This window comes from Cricetulus griseus, chromosome 2 (assembly GCF_003668045.3).
Source record: "Cricetulus griseus strain 17A/GY chromosome 2, alternate assembly CriGri-PICRH-1.0, whole genome shotgun sequence".
Classification (NCBI taxonomy): Eukaryota; Metazoa; Chordata; class Mammalia; order Rodentia; family Cricetidae; genus Cricetulus; species Cricetulus griseus.
The window spans coordinates 315,176,874-315,194,963 of NC_048595.1; the positions used below are offsets into that span (position 1 = coordinate 315,176,874).

General features: G+C 37.7%; 1 protein-coding gene across 3 annotated transcripts in view; it reads right to left on the reverse strand.

Annotated features, from left to right (window-relative positions):
- Nucleotides 1-18,090, reverse strand: part of Polk (DNA polymerase kappa) — a 58,101-nt gene that overhangs the window by 11,176 nt on the left and 28,835 nt on the right. For 2 of the 3 annotated variants that reach the window (XM_027401683.2, XM_035440508.1), the window contains exons 4-9: nt 15,609-15,761; nt 12,131-12,262; nt 9,109-9,262; nt 4,508-4,753; nt 3,008-3,132; nt 1,284-1,450 (exon numbers count right to left, since the gene is read on the reverse strand). In XM_027401683.2, the coding sequence (XP_027257484.1) occupies nt 1,284-1,450; nt 3,008-3,132; nt 4,508-4,753; nt 9,109-9,262; nt 12,131-12,262; nt 15,609-15,761 (977 nt within the window). The remainder of the gene's footprint in view (nt 1-1,283; nt 1,451-3,007; nt 3,133-4,507; nt 4,754-9,108; nt 9,263-12,130; nt 12,263-15,608; nt 15,762-18,090) is intronic. The other variant, XM_027401684.2, reaches the window with a different exon arrangement.

Genomic DNA, 18,090 nt, shown 5'->3' on the forward strand with positions numbered 1-18,090 from the left:
TAGGGTTGACTTTGAAGATTTCCACTCTTCTCTCCCCCTGCTTTTCTTCAAACCCCCCCCCCCCACCAGAACAGTTCAAAGCTCAGATGAAAAGCTGGCAGAAGAAAGCACAGGACTTTTATTTAGGTGTCCATCTTCTCCTAGGGATTTTCATGGTCAGCCTCTTCCAGTCTCCACCTCTGGACAGATGTCAACTCTACACTAACCTCTGAAGTCAGTATGTCCTCACTCTGCCTTACTTTCTTCATCGTGTCTCTGCTTATTTTCTATTTCTCATACTAATGTGTAAAGTCCATCAAGGCAGAACTTTGTCCAACCCACTGGCATTGTCTCCAGTGCTTACAACAGAGTCTAATGGGAGTTAAGTACTCAGTATTCATTAACACATCTGAAATTCTTGCTTAAAGAATAAACTGTGGAAGAGAAGCCACCTTTCTTTCCCCAACAACCTGACGATCAAGCTTCCTGTTAGAATCTGAAAACAGAACAATACAGTCAGGGAACAGAAGCAGTCACTATTCTTTGAAAGATTTTAGTTTGCTGAGAGAAAAAGTTTTAAAAGATTTTAGTTCACAGAGAGAAAAAGTTTCCCAGAGGCCTTGGCCCATTACAAGGAAGTTGGCCCCAACCCCAGGCACATCCTATAGTTTAGACGGGGGCAATCTCCAAGACAACACTCTTTGGGTCACACCTGGCTGGCCAACAGACAATCAAGGACTTTCCAGGGTACGTTCTGTGGTTTCTCCTTTGTAGAAAAGCAGGTCACACCTGGGTGACCACTCTAAAATGAGATCATACTTTGTAATCAATCACTTTGTGCCCCTTGCCTGTATGCTGATCTGCATTTTTTTTTTTTTTTCCTATATAAGGAGCTTGCACCCCATGCTGGGGTGTGCAGCTTTCCCGGTATTGCTGACACCCGAATGTGCATTCGTTCAATAAACCCTCTTGCTTTTGCAGCTCTTGGTCTGGTTTCTTCGTCTCGGGGGCTCCTTGGAACCCTGTGCCCCTTAGGGGTCTGGGGGTCTTTCACTTAACCACCATTCCTTTCTCCCACATTCCTTACCACTGAAGTCAACACCTAGAAGTGAGTCATTATCTCTCTTTTTTCCCACAGCAAAACAGATAACTTTAACCAAGATAGAGCCCAAGTTAAATCAGTCAAAATGCATTTTAAAATGTTCTGAAATATCCTTCATTGCAAAAATTCCAACTGACACTGATAAATGATAATGAAAATGACAAAAATCTGAATAACTATATATATATATATATATAGATACCTTTCCAGGTCTGTTGAACCTAGACCGAGGGCGATGTGAAGGAAATAATGCCACGATGTTTCGGAGAAAAGTAGAGAAAGCAATGCTCTCTGCTGGTAGAGTTCTGTGCAAGTAACAATTCCAAGAGCCATTAACATTTTCTCTGTAACTTTGCCTATTCCAGAAACCTAGAAAAGAAGTCATATTTAGGTGAAATTGAGTGTTTTCAGGGTGGTATAGCCACAGACAAAACAATTATTTATAATTTATGATTTCAAAATGTGATTACAGTTGTGCGTGTATGTAGGTGTGTATGAAGGAAAACATTGTTGGTGTTGAGGCTTGGACATAGAGCTTTGAACATGCTAAATAAATAGTCTGCCACTGAGTGACATTCCCAGTTGCAGATTAGAATCTTTTGTCACTAACAAAAGGTATGAATAATATTATTTTTACATGACATGAAAGAAAACTGTTATTTTTTTTGGTCCACATAGTACAATTCAATGGAATTTTTAAAGGCACTTAAAAAGAGTTCAGTGGTCATACAAATTTTGGAAATGGTAGAGCAATCAATTGAAACTTTTCAGTGCAATATTTATGATCCTTTAATATACTAATACCTACACTCCAAAGGAATTTAGAATTTTGTTTTTGACAAATTAAATCAAAGTACCTCACCATCTTTAAAATAAAAAATGTTTCCCACAAGGTTCCAGAAATGACATATTTTATTATTTATAGCTTCAGGATTTTTGTACTCTATGTCTTCTTTATTTTTTTATAACTAAGGATTTTTAAATTATTATTTTATAATTAAAGGCTTTAAAATGATATTTAAAAATCTCGCCAACATTTGAACTCACCCATTATTTGAACCTAGAATTTTTAAAAATGGAACACTTATTCATACCTTAGAGAAAACTACTGTATGTATCCAGGGATCATTAACACTGTGACCTTTGCTACAGCCTTTTCCCTAAACATTGAGCAATACCTTATTTAAATTCAATCATACCTATTATTTTGAGGAGGCTCTAGACTGTCATATAGTATGGGGTTCAATTGTTAGAAAAACATAAAGAGGGCATGGAGCACAAAAATCCAGAAGCTATAAATAATAAAAAAAGCAGTTTCTTCATCCTTGTGGGAATTTTTTTTTTTAAAATCATTTTAGAGATGGTGAAGTACTTTGATTTAATTTTGTCAAAAACAAAATTCTCAATCCCTTTGGAGTGTCACACCTACTCATCTAGCAGCTGCCTGGACTGGAGAACTACGACAGCATGAAGTAAAAGCTGAAAGCACTCCTCCAAGTCTCCTCTTACGTTCCCTCTCCTTGGTAGGCATGCATTAAAAGTCTACTGTGGCCGGGTGGTAGTGGCGCACACCTTTAATCCCAGCACTCGGGAGGCAGAAGCAGGCGGATCTCTGTGAGTTCGAGACCACCGTGGTCTACAAGAGCCAGGACAGCCTCCAAAGCCACAGAGAAACCCTGTCTCGAACCACCCCCCCCCCCCCGCAAAAAAAAAGTGTACCGTGTCTTATTTACTTTAAACTCTCCTGCAGATAAGCTCACTGAACATGACTTTCAGGGTTCTAAGTGAACATTCAGTCACCCAGCAAAGTTCTCACCTGCCATCCATTATTTTAAAACTATTCAGCAAAGAACAGTTGCTATCCATCTCACACCTCTCTAGAATTCAGAGTATATGCACAAATGATAATTTCATATAAAATCTTACCTTTCTAATAGGCAAGTCCTTGATGAAGTCCATCACCACTTTTCTGCTGGGGAGAATTTGGTATTGTCCGTTTGGCTTATTCTTATCACTGCACACTTTTGCTAACATTGTATTGGGGGCAATACCTTCAAAAGAAGAACACTTAATCATTCCAAGAAGTTGCTATGTGTAAATTAATTATGAGATAAGAAAATGAAAGTTAAATACAAATAATCTGAAGTGACACATAATGCTACTTTTAAAATGACATTTGAGCAGGGCGTTGGTGGCACACGCCTTTAATCCCAGCACTCGGGAGGCAGAGGCAGGTGGATCTCTGTGAGTTCAAGGACAGCCTGGTCTACAGAGTGAGTTCCAGGACAACCTCCAAAGTAATACAGAGAAACCCTGTCTCAAAAAACCAACGCTCCCCCCCCCCAAAAAAAGACATTTGGCTGCTGACAATCTCCCCAGGGCTTTCTGTGGCTTTAGGGAAAGGGAAGATATTAGCTATAGCAGCAGGAAAAATTTGAGTCTCCATATTTTAAAATCCAAGTGTAGCTTTTGAACTGAGTAATATTAAGTGTCAGTACTTTACTTATAACTGTACTGGGAATACAGGGTTGCTTTGTGGTGGACCCTTACTTATTTCTCAGAAAAGATCTAGAGTATGGTTTATTACAGATGCTTACTTTAAGGAAAGCTTTTATGAATGTAAATTTTCACATTCAAAATATAAATATTCTGACTTATATTAAAAGCAACAACAATAAAAACTTTTAATCTTTATTGTTACTCACAAAGCAAACCACCACACACTGTTTTACAATTTCCAGTAGTCTTAAGACAATTTATAGTAGGTATATCTAGACATATTGGTTAATAGTTCATTTTGGTTTTTATAGATATTTTCCTAAAGCCGATTATGCATGCTTATCCTACGGAATAGAAAACATTACCCTAATCACAACACTAATGTGTCAATTTATCACATTGTGATACGTGGTGGTAACTATTATTAGTTCCTATGATAAGGCCCTGTGATGCTTTTAGGAGTCAATGATATAGGTAAAATGGTGGGACTTTGTTGCCTTTGCTTTCTCATCAGATGCTCTTAAGTTGCTATGCTGCAAATTGATCTTTTTCTTGGTGGGAGTGTGGGGGGAGTTCTCCAACCTTGTGTATTCTAGGTTCTCTCCTACAATGAAATCTAGGACAAGTGCCAATCTATATTCTGTACAAATCCAACTAAAATATATTTTTCACTTAAAGGATCACTATTCTAGATTTATGATTTTTTTTTTTTTTTTTTTTTTTTTTTTTGCGCCTTGGACCATAGGCTTTTTTTTACTTAATTACAGCTTACTTGTAGGTTTAACCAGCCTCAGTACATAAAAGTTGCTAGCAGCCAAATCAAATATTATACCATTTACTTTACAACAAGGAACAAGATATTGCTTGTAGTGTGGAATTAGTCAGTATGGCTTACCTACCAGAGGCTGTGAATAAACCCATAAATACCTGCACTGGCTGTCAGCATTGTTTTTTGTTCAATTCTGAAGCGAATTTCCTTTACCACTTCCTCAGCTGATGTTCCAAAAACAACCGAATTTTGGAATATTTGAGGACTGTTTTGTTCTTCAGAGTTCAGCTGGAAAGGATTTCCTTGTGGTTGCAAATCAGGAGGGCTATCTTCAAAAAGCAGTGGGGAGATGGATCGTTCATCTTCACTCAGTCTGTTAGCTTCCTCACCCGGTTTATCTGAATCTCAAACAGGAACAGCAAGTCACCTTCATTTTAAGGGGTACGCACTTCTTAAGTTAGGTTTCTCTCCATTCTTTCACTTTTTTCAACGCCTTTCCCCTTCCCAATCCCTCTGTTGTTTTTCTCTTTCTCCTGCCCACCTCCTTCTCTGTGAGTGTCTGCTTGAAACTGTCTAGGAGGCCACGCAGGCCTGCCTCACTTGACCTCGGAGCTCACATTAGCCTTAAGCTCCTGATGGTTGATGCTCCTGTCTTCTAAGAGTGGGATTACAGATATTGGTGCCCACCTCTCTCCTACACTGCTGAAAACAAACCAAATTCAGCTTTGTTTCTAGGAACCAAGATAAGGAAGCTATCATTTATCTTTGTAACTATTTAATAAAGAAAATGTTGTCAGGCTTCCCTTAAAGGAACACTATCCATTTCTTTAGCCAGTATTTTAAAGGAAATAGTTTAACTTTGGAAGTCCATTACATTTTCATTAGGAAAAAAGTTATTTTTCACTGTATTCTTCTCTAAGGGGAAAAAGATCCTTCTTAAGTTAAAATTAGGAATGAGGAGAAAAAAACATTAATAAGAGTAATTGCAACCAAAATTAAATTTAAATTAAATTTTGTTTTGCAGGAGGAAAAACGTAATTTTTCTTTATTCATGGAAGAAACTTTAAAAATGTTAAAATACTCTCAAATGTCTCTTTTCAAATGATTCACCTTTTTTTTTTTTTTTTTTTTTTTTTTTTCTTTCCGGAGACAGGGTTTCTCTGTGTAGCCCTAGCTGTCCCAGAACTCACTCTGCAGACCAGGCTGGCCTCGAACTCACAGAGATCTACCTACCTCTGCCTCTCAAGTGCTGGGATTAAAGGTGTGCCCCACCATCATGCAGCATGCTTTTAACTTGCTTATTAAAAAACACTATTTTCACTGAGAGTGCATTTGCTATAAGTGGAAATTACTCCTGAAAGTTGAACTTCTTTATACAAATTCTCAGTCTAATCCAATACTTGAAGGTTCAAATTTAATGAAAAAAAGTATAATTATCAGTACATTGGAAAATGTTATTATTAAAAAGGAAAGTAGCTGGGTATAGTGGAGCCTGCCTGTCATCCTGGTACCCAGAGACTTCGGAGGATGACAAGTTTGTGCTTATCCTGGGGTACATAGTGAGATCCCATCTCAAACAAACAAACACATCTCAAACAAAAAACCACAAAATAACCAACTAGTTATTAGTTTATGCCCATTTTTCAAGTATAGTATAAAATACTATCCTGATACCATTACTAAAAATATTTGCAAGAACAATTCCATAAAAACTATTCTCTAAGCTTAAAATAGGTAAAACAATTTAAATATATTTATAAGATTAATAACAGAGTTTTCTGATCCCATTTCATAACGTGTATTTCCCAAATTAAGGGAAATGCAAAAGCAACAATTAAATGTTTGGGTTCTTTTTCTTTTTAACCCAGGTTAGCCTTAAATTAACTACATACCCTGCCCAGGCTGGTCTTGAACTTCTAATTTTATTGCCTCAGCCTTCAAATGTTGGGATTATAGGTATGAAAGCATACTGAGCTTTATTAAATTTCAAGACGTAGTTGAAGGCACTTAAAAAATGAAGTTGGTCTTTGGAAAAATGTCTAAAGACATGTAAATAATGTAACAGACACTTGATTAGTTTCAAACTTTAATTACAGGATATGAATTAATTTATAGATAGAAGTTTCCCAAATTTAATTCACAGGTCACATACATAACACAACCTATTTTTACTATATCTGTGCTTCAGGTCATTTCCATTTTCACATTCTGATTTTTAAACTTTAGAGAAACTTGGAGAGGAACAAAAGGATGGGGCTGAATGAGGGTCACCCAGAAGCCCTTTCTTCCAATTGCTGAATAATCGAGAAAGAGCTGTAGACAAAATACAGGCCAGGTATGGATATACCAGGTCCCAAGTCCTCTCTGCAGTGACTCACACTGGAGCCCTCACAGGGAACCCACTGCAGCTTCTCTGCAGTGACTCACAGTGGCGCCCTCACAGGGAACCCACTGCAGCCTCTCCGCAGTGACTCACACTGGCGCCCTCACAGGGAACCCACTGCAGCCTCTCCGCAGTGACTCACACTGGCGCCCTCACAGGGAACCCACTGCAGCCTCTCCGCAGTGACTCACACTGGCGCCCTCACAGGGAACCTACTGCAGCCTCTTCGCAGTGACTCACGCTGGCGCCCTCACAGGGAACCCACTGCAGCCTCTCCGAAGTGACACACTGATGGCCTCATAGCAGCCTCTCTGCAGTGACTCACACTGGCATCCTCTACTCAAGGAAGCAAAGCATGCCACCTCTAGAACACTGTCAGAGCTGCTGCAGATGGACACAGACATCTTTTTCATCCCATCTGTGTTTTACTTCCCTGTGGCCTGGCTTCATAACTAACTAGGTAAGTGGTTTCTTCCTCCTGAATGAAATCCCTTCACCATCTCCATAACGGAAGCAATGAGAGCACAAAGCTAGATTAGAGCACTCTTCTGGATTGCAGACACTCAAGTATGCAGTATTTGAGTTTCTTACATAGCCTGACACTTGCCAGCTAGATTCGCATGGCAAAGCAAACAGAACAATGGTTATTATTTTATTTGCAAATAAAGACATCAGTTCACATATTTCTAGGGACAAAGAATCTTTCATGGAATGCAAATAGAAAAATGTCTGGCTTTAAAGAAGGATCTATCAGTTATTTGCCACTCTTCCAATATCCTGCAAATACACAGTCTAGGGAGGCTTTGAATTTGATGCCTAGGGCAAGGTGTATACCTTTAATCCCAGCACTGGGGAGGCAGAGGCAGGAGGATCTCTGTGAGTTTCAGACCAATCTGGTCTACAGAGTGAGTTCCAGGACAGCCAGGGCTCACGGCTATGTAGAAAAACCCCGTTTCAAAAAAATAACAACAAAACCGCAAAAGAGAGAGAGAGAGAGAGAGAGAGAGAGAGAGAGAGAGAGAGAGAGAGAGAGAGACAGACAGAGACAGAGACAGAGACAGAGACAGGGAAAAGAAAAAATTCGATGCCATTGTATATCCACCATTTTTGTTTTGTTTGTTTTTGTTTTTCAAGACAGGGTTTCTCTGCGTAGCTTTGGAGGTTGTCCTGGAACTCACTTTGTAGACCAGGCTGTCCTTGAACTCCCAGAGATCTGCCTGTCTCTGCTTCCTGAGTACTGGGACTAAAGGCGTGTGCCACCAATGCCCAGTTTAACATTCACCATTTTTGTTCAAGGAATATTACTAATGTTTCCCCCCACACTGCCTAGCCCCTTTGAGGTTATGAATAAGTTACACACAAGAAATGTGGCTGCTATTTGTGAGTGGATCCCTTTAGGGCACCTTTTCAGCTGGGCGGACTTTGTTCATGGATTCAAGACAGGTCAGACACTTGAAGAAATAGCACTTTTGGCAAAGGAACTGAAAGTAGAATGACTGTGAAGCATCTGAATGCTCTGGATAAATGACATAAGAAAGAAAGGACTGCTTGAAAGATTTGTGGAGCCATAAAACCTTTAGTTGTACAGAAGAGTCTGGGCAATGCCTTGGTGGACAAAGTGCTTGCCAAGAAAGCTTGAGGACCTGCGTTCAGATCTACAATACCTGCATAAAAGCTAGGACACAGGACTCAGAGGCCAGGGGCAATGGTACAGACAATGAGAACAAATCCCCAGAGCTTACCCGAAAACCAGTCAGCTCTAGATTTAGAAAGAGACCTTGACTCAGAAAATAAAAAGAATAATAATAATAAAAAGATAAGCTCTACTTTAAAGTGGTAGAGCAGACACTGAGGGTCACTGCTACCTCCATCCCCTATGAGTTAGAGTAAGGTATATGGTGAAGAAGGGAGAGAGAGAGGTCATAAATTCTCACAGGGTTGGAAACAGTCACATTATTGTATTAGAACTAGGTTATGGAAAGTCCAAGAAACAAAGAAAAATAAAATCACCAAAGGTTTTAGTGTGTTTGGGGCTAACCTTTTTTTTTTTTTTTTAAATCTGATTTCTATCAAGAATAACAACAACAACAAAGACACTTTCAACAGGAACTTCCTCTGCTTCAATGTAATCTAAGCCCTTTGATATTAAGAAAAGAATTGGTCTGCAACTACCCTGAAGACCTGTGCAGATTCTTTAAGCCTGGAGAGCCAGTATTCTCATCTGATTTTAAAGAGGCTGTACATACTTAATTTAAAAAACCCCACTGGTATATTTTAAGTTTCTGATTTTTTCATACAATCAAATGAATTAATTGGGTTGATTTAAAGAGCTGATTTCTGTTAGTATTTGGTTGGTAGTTCTAATAAATTGCTTACCAATTTTTATAGAATTTCCCATTTTGTTGAAATATCTTCTTTTGTCCTCAGGCCAATTTTGCCTTTCCTCTAAGTGCTGCGTTATATTCAAGTAGGCTTCATCCAGACTCATGGCCATAAAATTGGGATCATATTCAGCAAGAATTTCCTTAACCTTCAAAAAGAACAACAACAACAAAATTTAAATTTTGCTACCACAGCAAAGCCTCCTGTCTTATGTATCTGATAAAAAGCACTAATATTCTTACTTTGCAACTATAGTAATGATCCTGCAATCAATAGCTCACGAATTTAGGGAATAAATAATTTACTACCAGTGGATATTTGTCAAATTCTATTTTGCACTAAAATAGATCATGAAGACAGAAGACCATAAAATAGCTTCATCTGATGCAATCTGAATCCAGCATCCTATATCTAGAAACACTAAGCAAGTCAAACAAATCTCATACAATATTCTGGTAGGAACAGAAAAAAAAGTGATCAAGGTTTATTGTAGCTATTCAAAGGATGAGTGTGCATGATAGTATTCTCTCTCATCTCTTTTGTGAAGAGTTTTGTTCATTTCAAAACAGAATCTAAAGTACTACCATGTTTTAGAGAGCAGTATATTTCCATTAATTAGAACATGAAAGATATTTATATAAAATAAAGCTCTACTATTCACAGGAATCTGGACTGGAAAAGATGGTACATCTATAGAATAACTACATGCTTGTATTAAGCTGAAGATGAAAAATTGGAGTTGCTTTATGACATGAAAGAAATACACAGATTAGAATTACAGTTAATATAATTCAGCAATACCTTTTATATGGGCTAGCTTTATTACATGAAACAGTGGAGTCCTTTTGTTGTTTGTTTTTTAACTACCAAAGAATTAGCTGAAATAAGAGAGAATGATTCTCAACATAGCCTATTTAATAGAAAATATCTTTGCTGAATTGTTACTCTTCATCTAACATTTAAAAGCTTTGTATCATATCATTAGAAAACCTTTTGTTTTATAAAAAAGAAACTGCTCCTTCTTAACATAATCATGAGCAACTGAGGGGAATTTTAGAAAGTGGTGATGTAAAACTTGCCATACTTTTATTCAGAGTGCTTTAAATAGCTTTGTTCTTGCAGAAGAAAGCGTTCTGTAACAGATGTGATGGTATCTTTCTAGTGAAAACTTTGCAAATTTGTGCCTGGCAGCCCATTAAGACTCTGAATGAGAAGTGCTCCCTGGAGGCATGGCTGGGTACTTCTCACTTCCTTTCCATAGGATACTGCCACAGGAATGAAAAGAGACTGTTCCCATAAACACCAAGCACTTAGATCTAAGAACGGTAAAGTTATTCAAATATCTGGACAAAACAGAAATTGATTCCCCTTAAACTTATTAATCAGGCCAGAAACATTAATGCATTGACACTGCAATTACATGTAAAACTCATTTGCTATATTAACTAGCGAGATGTTGCTCAAATTTGAAGATTTTCCACTTATGTAAATAACTAAAAATAATTCAGTTCTCATGTCATACTGTCAGAAGTTTTACTGAACTACAGTAGGATTCAAAATCTTTCTTACAAATCTTCATAAGATTTTCAATTATCAAAGCCTGTATTTATGGTGCTATTTATTTCTAACTATGAATACAGAAAAAATTATTGAAGGTATGTTCTCTTTGCCTACCACTTTTTCAAAAGTAGGCACAAAGCAACTGATTTAATAGACTGTTTTTGAATGAATAAAACTTTTAAAATGGGGGTAATATTTCTAGGGAAAATGAGGTAGAATAAAAGTAAGGGAATTTAAAGCTCACTTGCATATCTAAATGACAGTAAGTATTGTGCCAGGGCTAGAGAGATGGCTCAGCAATTAAGAGCACACACTGCTCTTCCAGAGGACCAGAGTTCAGCTACCAGCACCCAGGTCAGGTGTCTTACAACTACCTCTAGGTCTAGCTCCAGGAAATCTACTGTCTCCATAGGCATCTACACAAATGTGCCTACCACACACAGGCACAGATACATATGTGCAATTACAAGCTAATAAAAAATACACCTTTAAAAAAGGAGTATGCCATAATTTTAGTATTTATATTTAGACTGTTGCCTTCTCCTTCTTCTCTTTCTTTTTTGAGATAGGTCTCATGTAGCTCAGGCTGGCCTCAAAGTTCCTGAGTGGTCAAGGTTGGCCTTGAACTCCTGATGCTCCTGTCTCTACAGCACAGGATTTATAAGTCATGCTCACACAGTATTCTATGACAGACTTCACTTTATAATAGCAGTCTAAAAGTGATGCACATGCAGCACTCTAGATTTTAACCAAGGAATTAAGCCCCCTACACTATGTGATAGATTGACCACTCTTAATGAAAATGGAAGTAATGATACTTTTTCAACTAGGACAGTTCAGAATTTTAGTATATACACAAATCACTATATTCTTTTCAAAGCAAAGCACTATATTCTCTTCCACCCCTTTTTAAAATTTCTTGGACAAAACATGGTCAACCAGCTCTATAAGATTATGAAGTAAGCAAAGTAACTAGCCACACTAAGTGAATTTTGTTTCTGTTTCAAAGTACAGAGACAGGCTTGGTGACCCAAGCCGGCCTGAGTTCCACAGTGACATAGTGACTTCCAGGCCAGGCTGGAACAAAACGAAAAACAACAAATTATATAAATTTAATTTAGAATAGATTGAAATTAATGATGAGTAGGTTCTATAAACTAGGAATATTAGGTTGTTCTAAAATTTATATATATCTAGAAAAAGACTGAAAATTAACTTTATGCTATAATTGTTAAAGCTTTACAAAGTTCTGAGAAATTGTAGAGAATTGTGAAATTGAGAGCAGATGAAAAATACATGGAAGGCAATGAGTTGGGAAACAGAGTATGTTCTGGATCCTATAAACAGTTCACTAGTCCCTATAGCAGAGACCAAATCTTGACAGTGTAAGGCATGTGGAGTTGAGTCTGGGTGACAGAAAGCCAGTAAAAGGGCTTGGGGTAAGACATTTACTTACCTCCTTACTCACAGCTCTATATTTGTCAAAGTTTGGGGGCACTATAATAAGTTGTGGGCAGAGTCTCTTAGCAATAAATCCTGGCATGGCTGCACGGACACCAAACCTCCTTGCATGGTAATTTGAAGTAGACTGAAAGAAAATGGACCGCATAAGGAAAATAAACAACCCTAAATGGACATATTGATCAGTGCATTCATAAGAAACACATTACTGATGTGCACTTTCAATTCAAGGGCATTTCTTTTATAAGCCACTGTCTTGAACCACATCTTGACTTTCTTCAAAAACCATGACCCTGTCTCATTGTTATTTCTAAATTTATAACATGGTACCAGGTAATAAGTAGGCTTGAACTAATGATTTTTTTTTTTTTTTTTTTTTTACAATAGGTGTGGTGGTGGGTATCTGTAATTCCAGCCACCAAGAAACTAAGGCAGGAAAACTACTAGTTTGAGGTTCAAGGTCAACCTGTTCTACACAACAAACAATGGCCTTAATAATTAAAAAAAATTTTCTAGTAATTAAACGTCAATGGCTCTAAGTTATTCTGTAATATATATCTAAGTCTGGATGATAGTAGATGCTCTATGAAACTAATATTAAATAATATGGAATAGTTACAAACTAATAAGAGATATTTATAACATTTGTTACACAAAGTAACAGTATAGAAAGTATTAGTATATTCGTATATAAAGTATATTTATAAATAGAATGTAGGAAAAGGATCTTGTCTAAAATGTGTGGGACCAGAGGTATTTCAGACTTGAGTTTTCAGATTTGGGAATATTTACATAGATTTTTACCAGTTAACCATCCTTGATCAGAAGTCTGAAATCCAAAATCTTCCAGAATTCAAAATATTTTTGTGTTTATGTGTGTACATGTATTCATGTGCATGCAGGTGAAGGCTCCAAATCCAAAAATTTTATTGATATATTTCATGTCTGGGATTAACTATGCTCAAGTAGTAGTATACATCAAGAATTTGCTTTATCTGGAAATTTTTCATCTAAAACAAAAAAATTAAAGGTCTGCTATCTGGTCAGGAAAATTATGCCTCTAAAATGAAGTGCTTAAAAATTAAAAAAGATCTTCGGGCTTTATTTCTTAAAGCCCGAAGTTTTTGGCAAAAACATTTTGGCTTGGAAATGAGACTAAAAAGTATGAGAATGAAAAAGTGATAAAATTTAATAAATGCTGTTCATGATGGCATTTGCCAGTGTTCCTAGTCAAAGTGGAAAACCATAATATCATTTATAGCCAAGTTTAATAATGAATGGGACCTTTATTTGGAATGTGAGTGAGTGCTCAGAGAAATGCAAGCCAGATGTATCAAATGAAAGAATTATTTCAGGGGAAAAAAAAAAAACAACCGCACAGCACATTAGATTTCCTTTAATCATTTTGAAAAGATTTCTTAAAAAATTCTTGGTAGTACTCCCAACTATCCTGATCCTTGTTCAGTGCTCTACAAGAAAAAGTGCAGATAGCACTATAAAGGCAAAGCAATACTTAAAGTAAAATCAGTAAATCTTGGGGCCAGAAATGGCTCAGTGCTTAAGAGTAAGTACTGGCTGCTCTTGCAGGGACCTGGGTTCAATTCCCAGGACCCACAGCACAGCCCACAACCATCTGCTACTCCATTTCCAGGGGATCCAATGCTCTCTTTCAGCCTCTGCAGGCGCCAGGTGCATTTATTTAGTGGTGCAGACATACAAGTAAGCAAAACATTCATATACATAAAATAACAATTTATTAATTTTAAGTAAATCTTACAAAGCTGATAGGAAAGCTACATCTATTGAAGAAGTTTTATGAAGCGTGAGTTCCTCAGATTTTGGTTTTGTAGTACACTGTAAACAGTAGCCACCATCTGTCTGTCTGTCTATTTGTCTGTCTAGTTTGTTTGTTGGATTTTTTTTTTTTTTTTTGAGACAGGGTTGGTTTCTCTGTGTAGCCCTGGATGTCCTAGAACTTGTTCTGTGGACCAGGCTCGCCTCAAACTCAAGAGATCCTCCTGCCTCTGACTCCTGAGTACTGGGATTAAAGGCATGCACCACCACTGTCCAGCTCAGCTACAATATTTCTACAATTACACTTAAAAATTATTTATTTTTATTTTGTGTGCACTGGTGATTTTTCCTGCATGTGTGCCAGTGTGAGGGTGTCAGATTTCCTAGAACTGGAGTTACAGTTAGTTGTGAGCTGCCATGTGGGGCTGGGAATTGAACCCAGGTTCTCTGGAAGAGCAGCCAGTACACCTAACCACTGAACCATCTCCTCTGTTCCTACACTTACTCTTATCAGAAGGTAGAGTCTAGTTCCTCATGCCAAGTTCCTGATGACTTAGTTAAACTGAAAGAACTAGAAGGAAATGATGCTGTTTGTCTCCAGGCCTTAGTCTTAAGAACTTGCAGCTTCTACTTTTGATTTTTATAGTTCTGCAACCACTAAAAAGCATTTAGAGCATATTAAAAGGGTATATTATAACAGTGACAAGACATCACATGGAAATAAGGAAGTTTGATGCAGAAGCCATTTTAATCACCACTGTAGAAGTACTAGACATGATTGAATCCATCTTGAATTTCCCATGTTAGATAGGGCTAACTTATCCCAGAAAAACAGAGCCAACTCACCCTTACTGAACTTTGTATAAACTAAAGTCAGAAACAGGAAGGAACTCTCCTTGTTTTTCTAATACAAATACCTATCGATTCTAGCTGCTATTTTTAGATAAGATGTGGTGCGTTTGGGTCGTATGGCTGTAAATGGGCTGCTACTTTTAATTATTATGTTTTCTGCCACAGGCATAGCTCCTGTTACCTTTACCCTGATTTAGGACAGAAAAAAGTCAGCTTTATAGTCATAAAAACAAATGATTCTGAGTTATAGGAAAATTAGTTGCACTCTAGATATATTAATTAACTATGTTATTCTAGAATAGGGGTTGTCAAACCTTTTCTGTGAAAGTTCAGAGAGTAAATAATCACTTGAGGTTTTGCAGATGTGTTTTCTTAGCAACTATTCAATTCTATTCACTTGTGCTCTTCTAGTGTGACAGTAATAAATAAGTGGCCATAACTTCTTTGCCCTAATAGTTTCTTTACAAAACAAAAATGATGACAGGCTAGACTTGGTCTGAAAGGTAGTTTCAAAACCTCTGGCTTAACACAACATTTCCTTTGCTTTTTCTTTTTCAACTCTCCTAGAACCCTTTTGAAAAAGTTACTTTGCAATGGAAGGCTACAATGCTACTATGCTATTTTATTGAATTTTTAACTTTGGTCAAGTTATTACTTATCTCTCTCTGTTTGCTTTCCTTTTTCTCAAGTGGAAATAAAAATCAGTATGATCAGTTATATTGAAAGGATTCAGTAACTGAGCATGTGTAAGCAAACTTCCAAGGCTCAGTAAGCTAATCTGACTAGCCTATGAAATTCCCTTTCTGCTTTGCTCTTTGCCTACTTACCAACATACTCATTGATCCCACAGCAATGGGTTTATCCTTCAGTTCCGGATTGTCTCTCATTTCTACAGCTGCATAGAAAGCATCCATGTCCACATGAACTATGGTATTGTTCAAATTCCGGTTCCGTTCTAAGTCCATCGCCAATCTGTCAACCTTTATTTTTAAAAAGTTAACATACTTTTAGACATATGCTATCAAATCATCATTAATCATAGAAGGTATCTTTCTATCTGTCAATCTATTCATCTATCCATCTATCCATTCACCTATTTACCTATTGGGAGTATATTTCCTTGTATTTATGGGTGAACAGTTTATTGTTGTTTATTAAGGTTAGCAATTGCTTATATTTTCACACAGAGAACCTACTTTTATTCATTAGTTTTAAATTTGTGTGTGTCAATGCTCACCTATACATGTGCATTTGGGAAGGAGTTTCTTGGGTTTCTTCTGTTGCTGTAACCCTTGTATTTTGAAACAGGATTTCTCGCTGAACCCAGAGCTTGCTGTTTCAGCTGGGTTGGTTGGCCAGTGAGCCCCTGGAACCCATCAGTCTTCCCTCAGAGTTCTGGCATTACAGACATGAGATGCCACACCCAGGTACTGGGAACCTAAACTCAGGTCCTCATGCTTACACAGCAAGTACTTTACCCACTGAGCCATCTGCCGGACTGACAGCCTATCTTAAAATATAAATTCCTGGTGATTCTTCTTTCTATCCTCCCAGGAATATAGCAGGAACTTACCAAGTATTTAAAGAAAAAATGAGCTATCCAAGTTGCTTGCATCAAATCATGCTACTGCTGAGCAAATTTGAAGAAACTTACTATAACTGAAAAGTTTCTAGTTAAGTAAATTAAACAATTCCCATTTGACTCAAAATGTTAATGTCTTAGGTTGAAAACAAAGGAAATGCACAATAACAGATTATACCTCTGGCACAAGATGTAATGCTGCATAATAATATGCAAACAAACATGCTGCAGAACAAAGTAAATGATCCTTCTGTAGAACTTTAGTCCCTTGTGCAGTGCTGTCTTGGTTAAGATTTCTATTGCTATGATGAAACACCATGAGCAAAAGAACTTGGGGAGGAAAGGGTTTATTTCACTCATACTTGCAGCACCATTGAAAGTAGTTAGGGAAGGAACTTTAGCAGGTCAGGAACCTGGAGGCAGGAGCTGACACAGGGCATGGAGAAGGGTTGCTTACCGGGCTTGCTTCACATGACTTGCTCAGCCTGCTTTGTTTCTAGAACCCAGGGCACCAGCTTAGAAGTTGCACCACCTACAATGGTCTAGGCCCTCCCACATCAATCATTAATTAAGAAAATACCTTATAGACTTGACTACAGCTTGATCTTATTGAGTCATTTTCTCAGTTGAGAGTTCCTCTTCCCTGACTCTGGCTTCTGGCAGGTTGACATAAGTCTAACCAGGACCACAGCTAACGTCTGAGATGGTTATTCTATACAAACACCAATTGAAAACTGAAGATGAAGCTTATTTTTCATAAAATTTTAATATATATGTCAAATATAACAATGCAGAATTATAATCTTTAAAAATATTGGCCTCTTTGAAGACAAATTATTGGATTAAAAGATAAAAGAGAAATAAACATAGAAATAAACTAGATGAGTGAAAAAAAAAAAAAGGGATTATATAAACTGGGCAGTGGTGGCGCATGCCTTTAGTCCCAGCACTCGGGAGGCACAGGCAGGGAGATCTCTGTGAGTTCAAGACCAGCCTGGTCTACAAGAGCTAGTTCCAAGACAGCCTCCAAAGCCACAGAGAAACCCTAACTTGAAAAACAAACAAACAAACAAAAAAAAGGGAGATTATATAGCAAAAGTATCCTTAGCTTGCTTTTTATGGACTGCCTCTACTAATGTTGTATGTGTGCTTTCCCAGCTTACCATGCAAAGGGTAGCTATGTGATTGTTTTAATTGTAGCAACCTGTAAGGAAGTTGCTTATACCATTAAGGTAAATCATAAGAGAAAACAGCAATAAAGCAAGCACAACACACGGAACATGGAACAATGTCTGGTGCCACTGAAAGAATCAATGGAGGCATAACATAGTAACCCCAAAGAGAGGAAAACAGCCCAAAGCAAGTGATCTCTTAAATGAAAGCAACCTACCTTATGTGGAGAACCACAAAGGTATAATGTACCCCCTCCCACCCCCATGCTGGTCTTCCATCTTGCCCTCACTCTACAGAATACTTGTTTCATAGTCTTCTTCAGGAGGAACACATTAGCTGTCCACTAGCTGGGTAATAACACTGCAATTCCTCTCTTAGAAAAGGCCCTAAGTCACATCTGTCTGTAGCAGAGGCTGAATGTCTGCAGGCCTACTCTTGCCGAGTCTCCAACTCTGAATGACCTGAGGGACTCTGACCCTGGCTGGCTCTGTTTTGAACACCTCTCTGAGCTCTGTCACAAGCTTTCAAGAGTCAACTCAAACATCCCTTGAAAG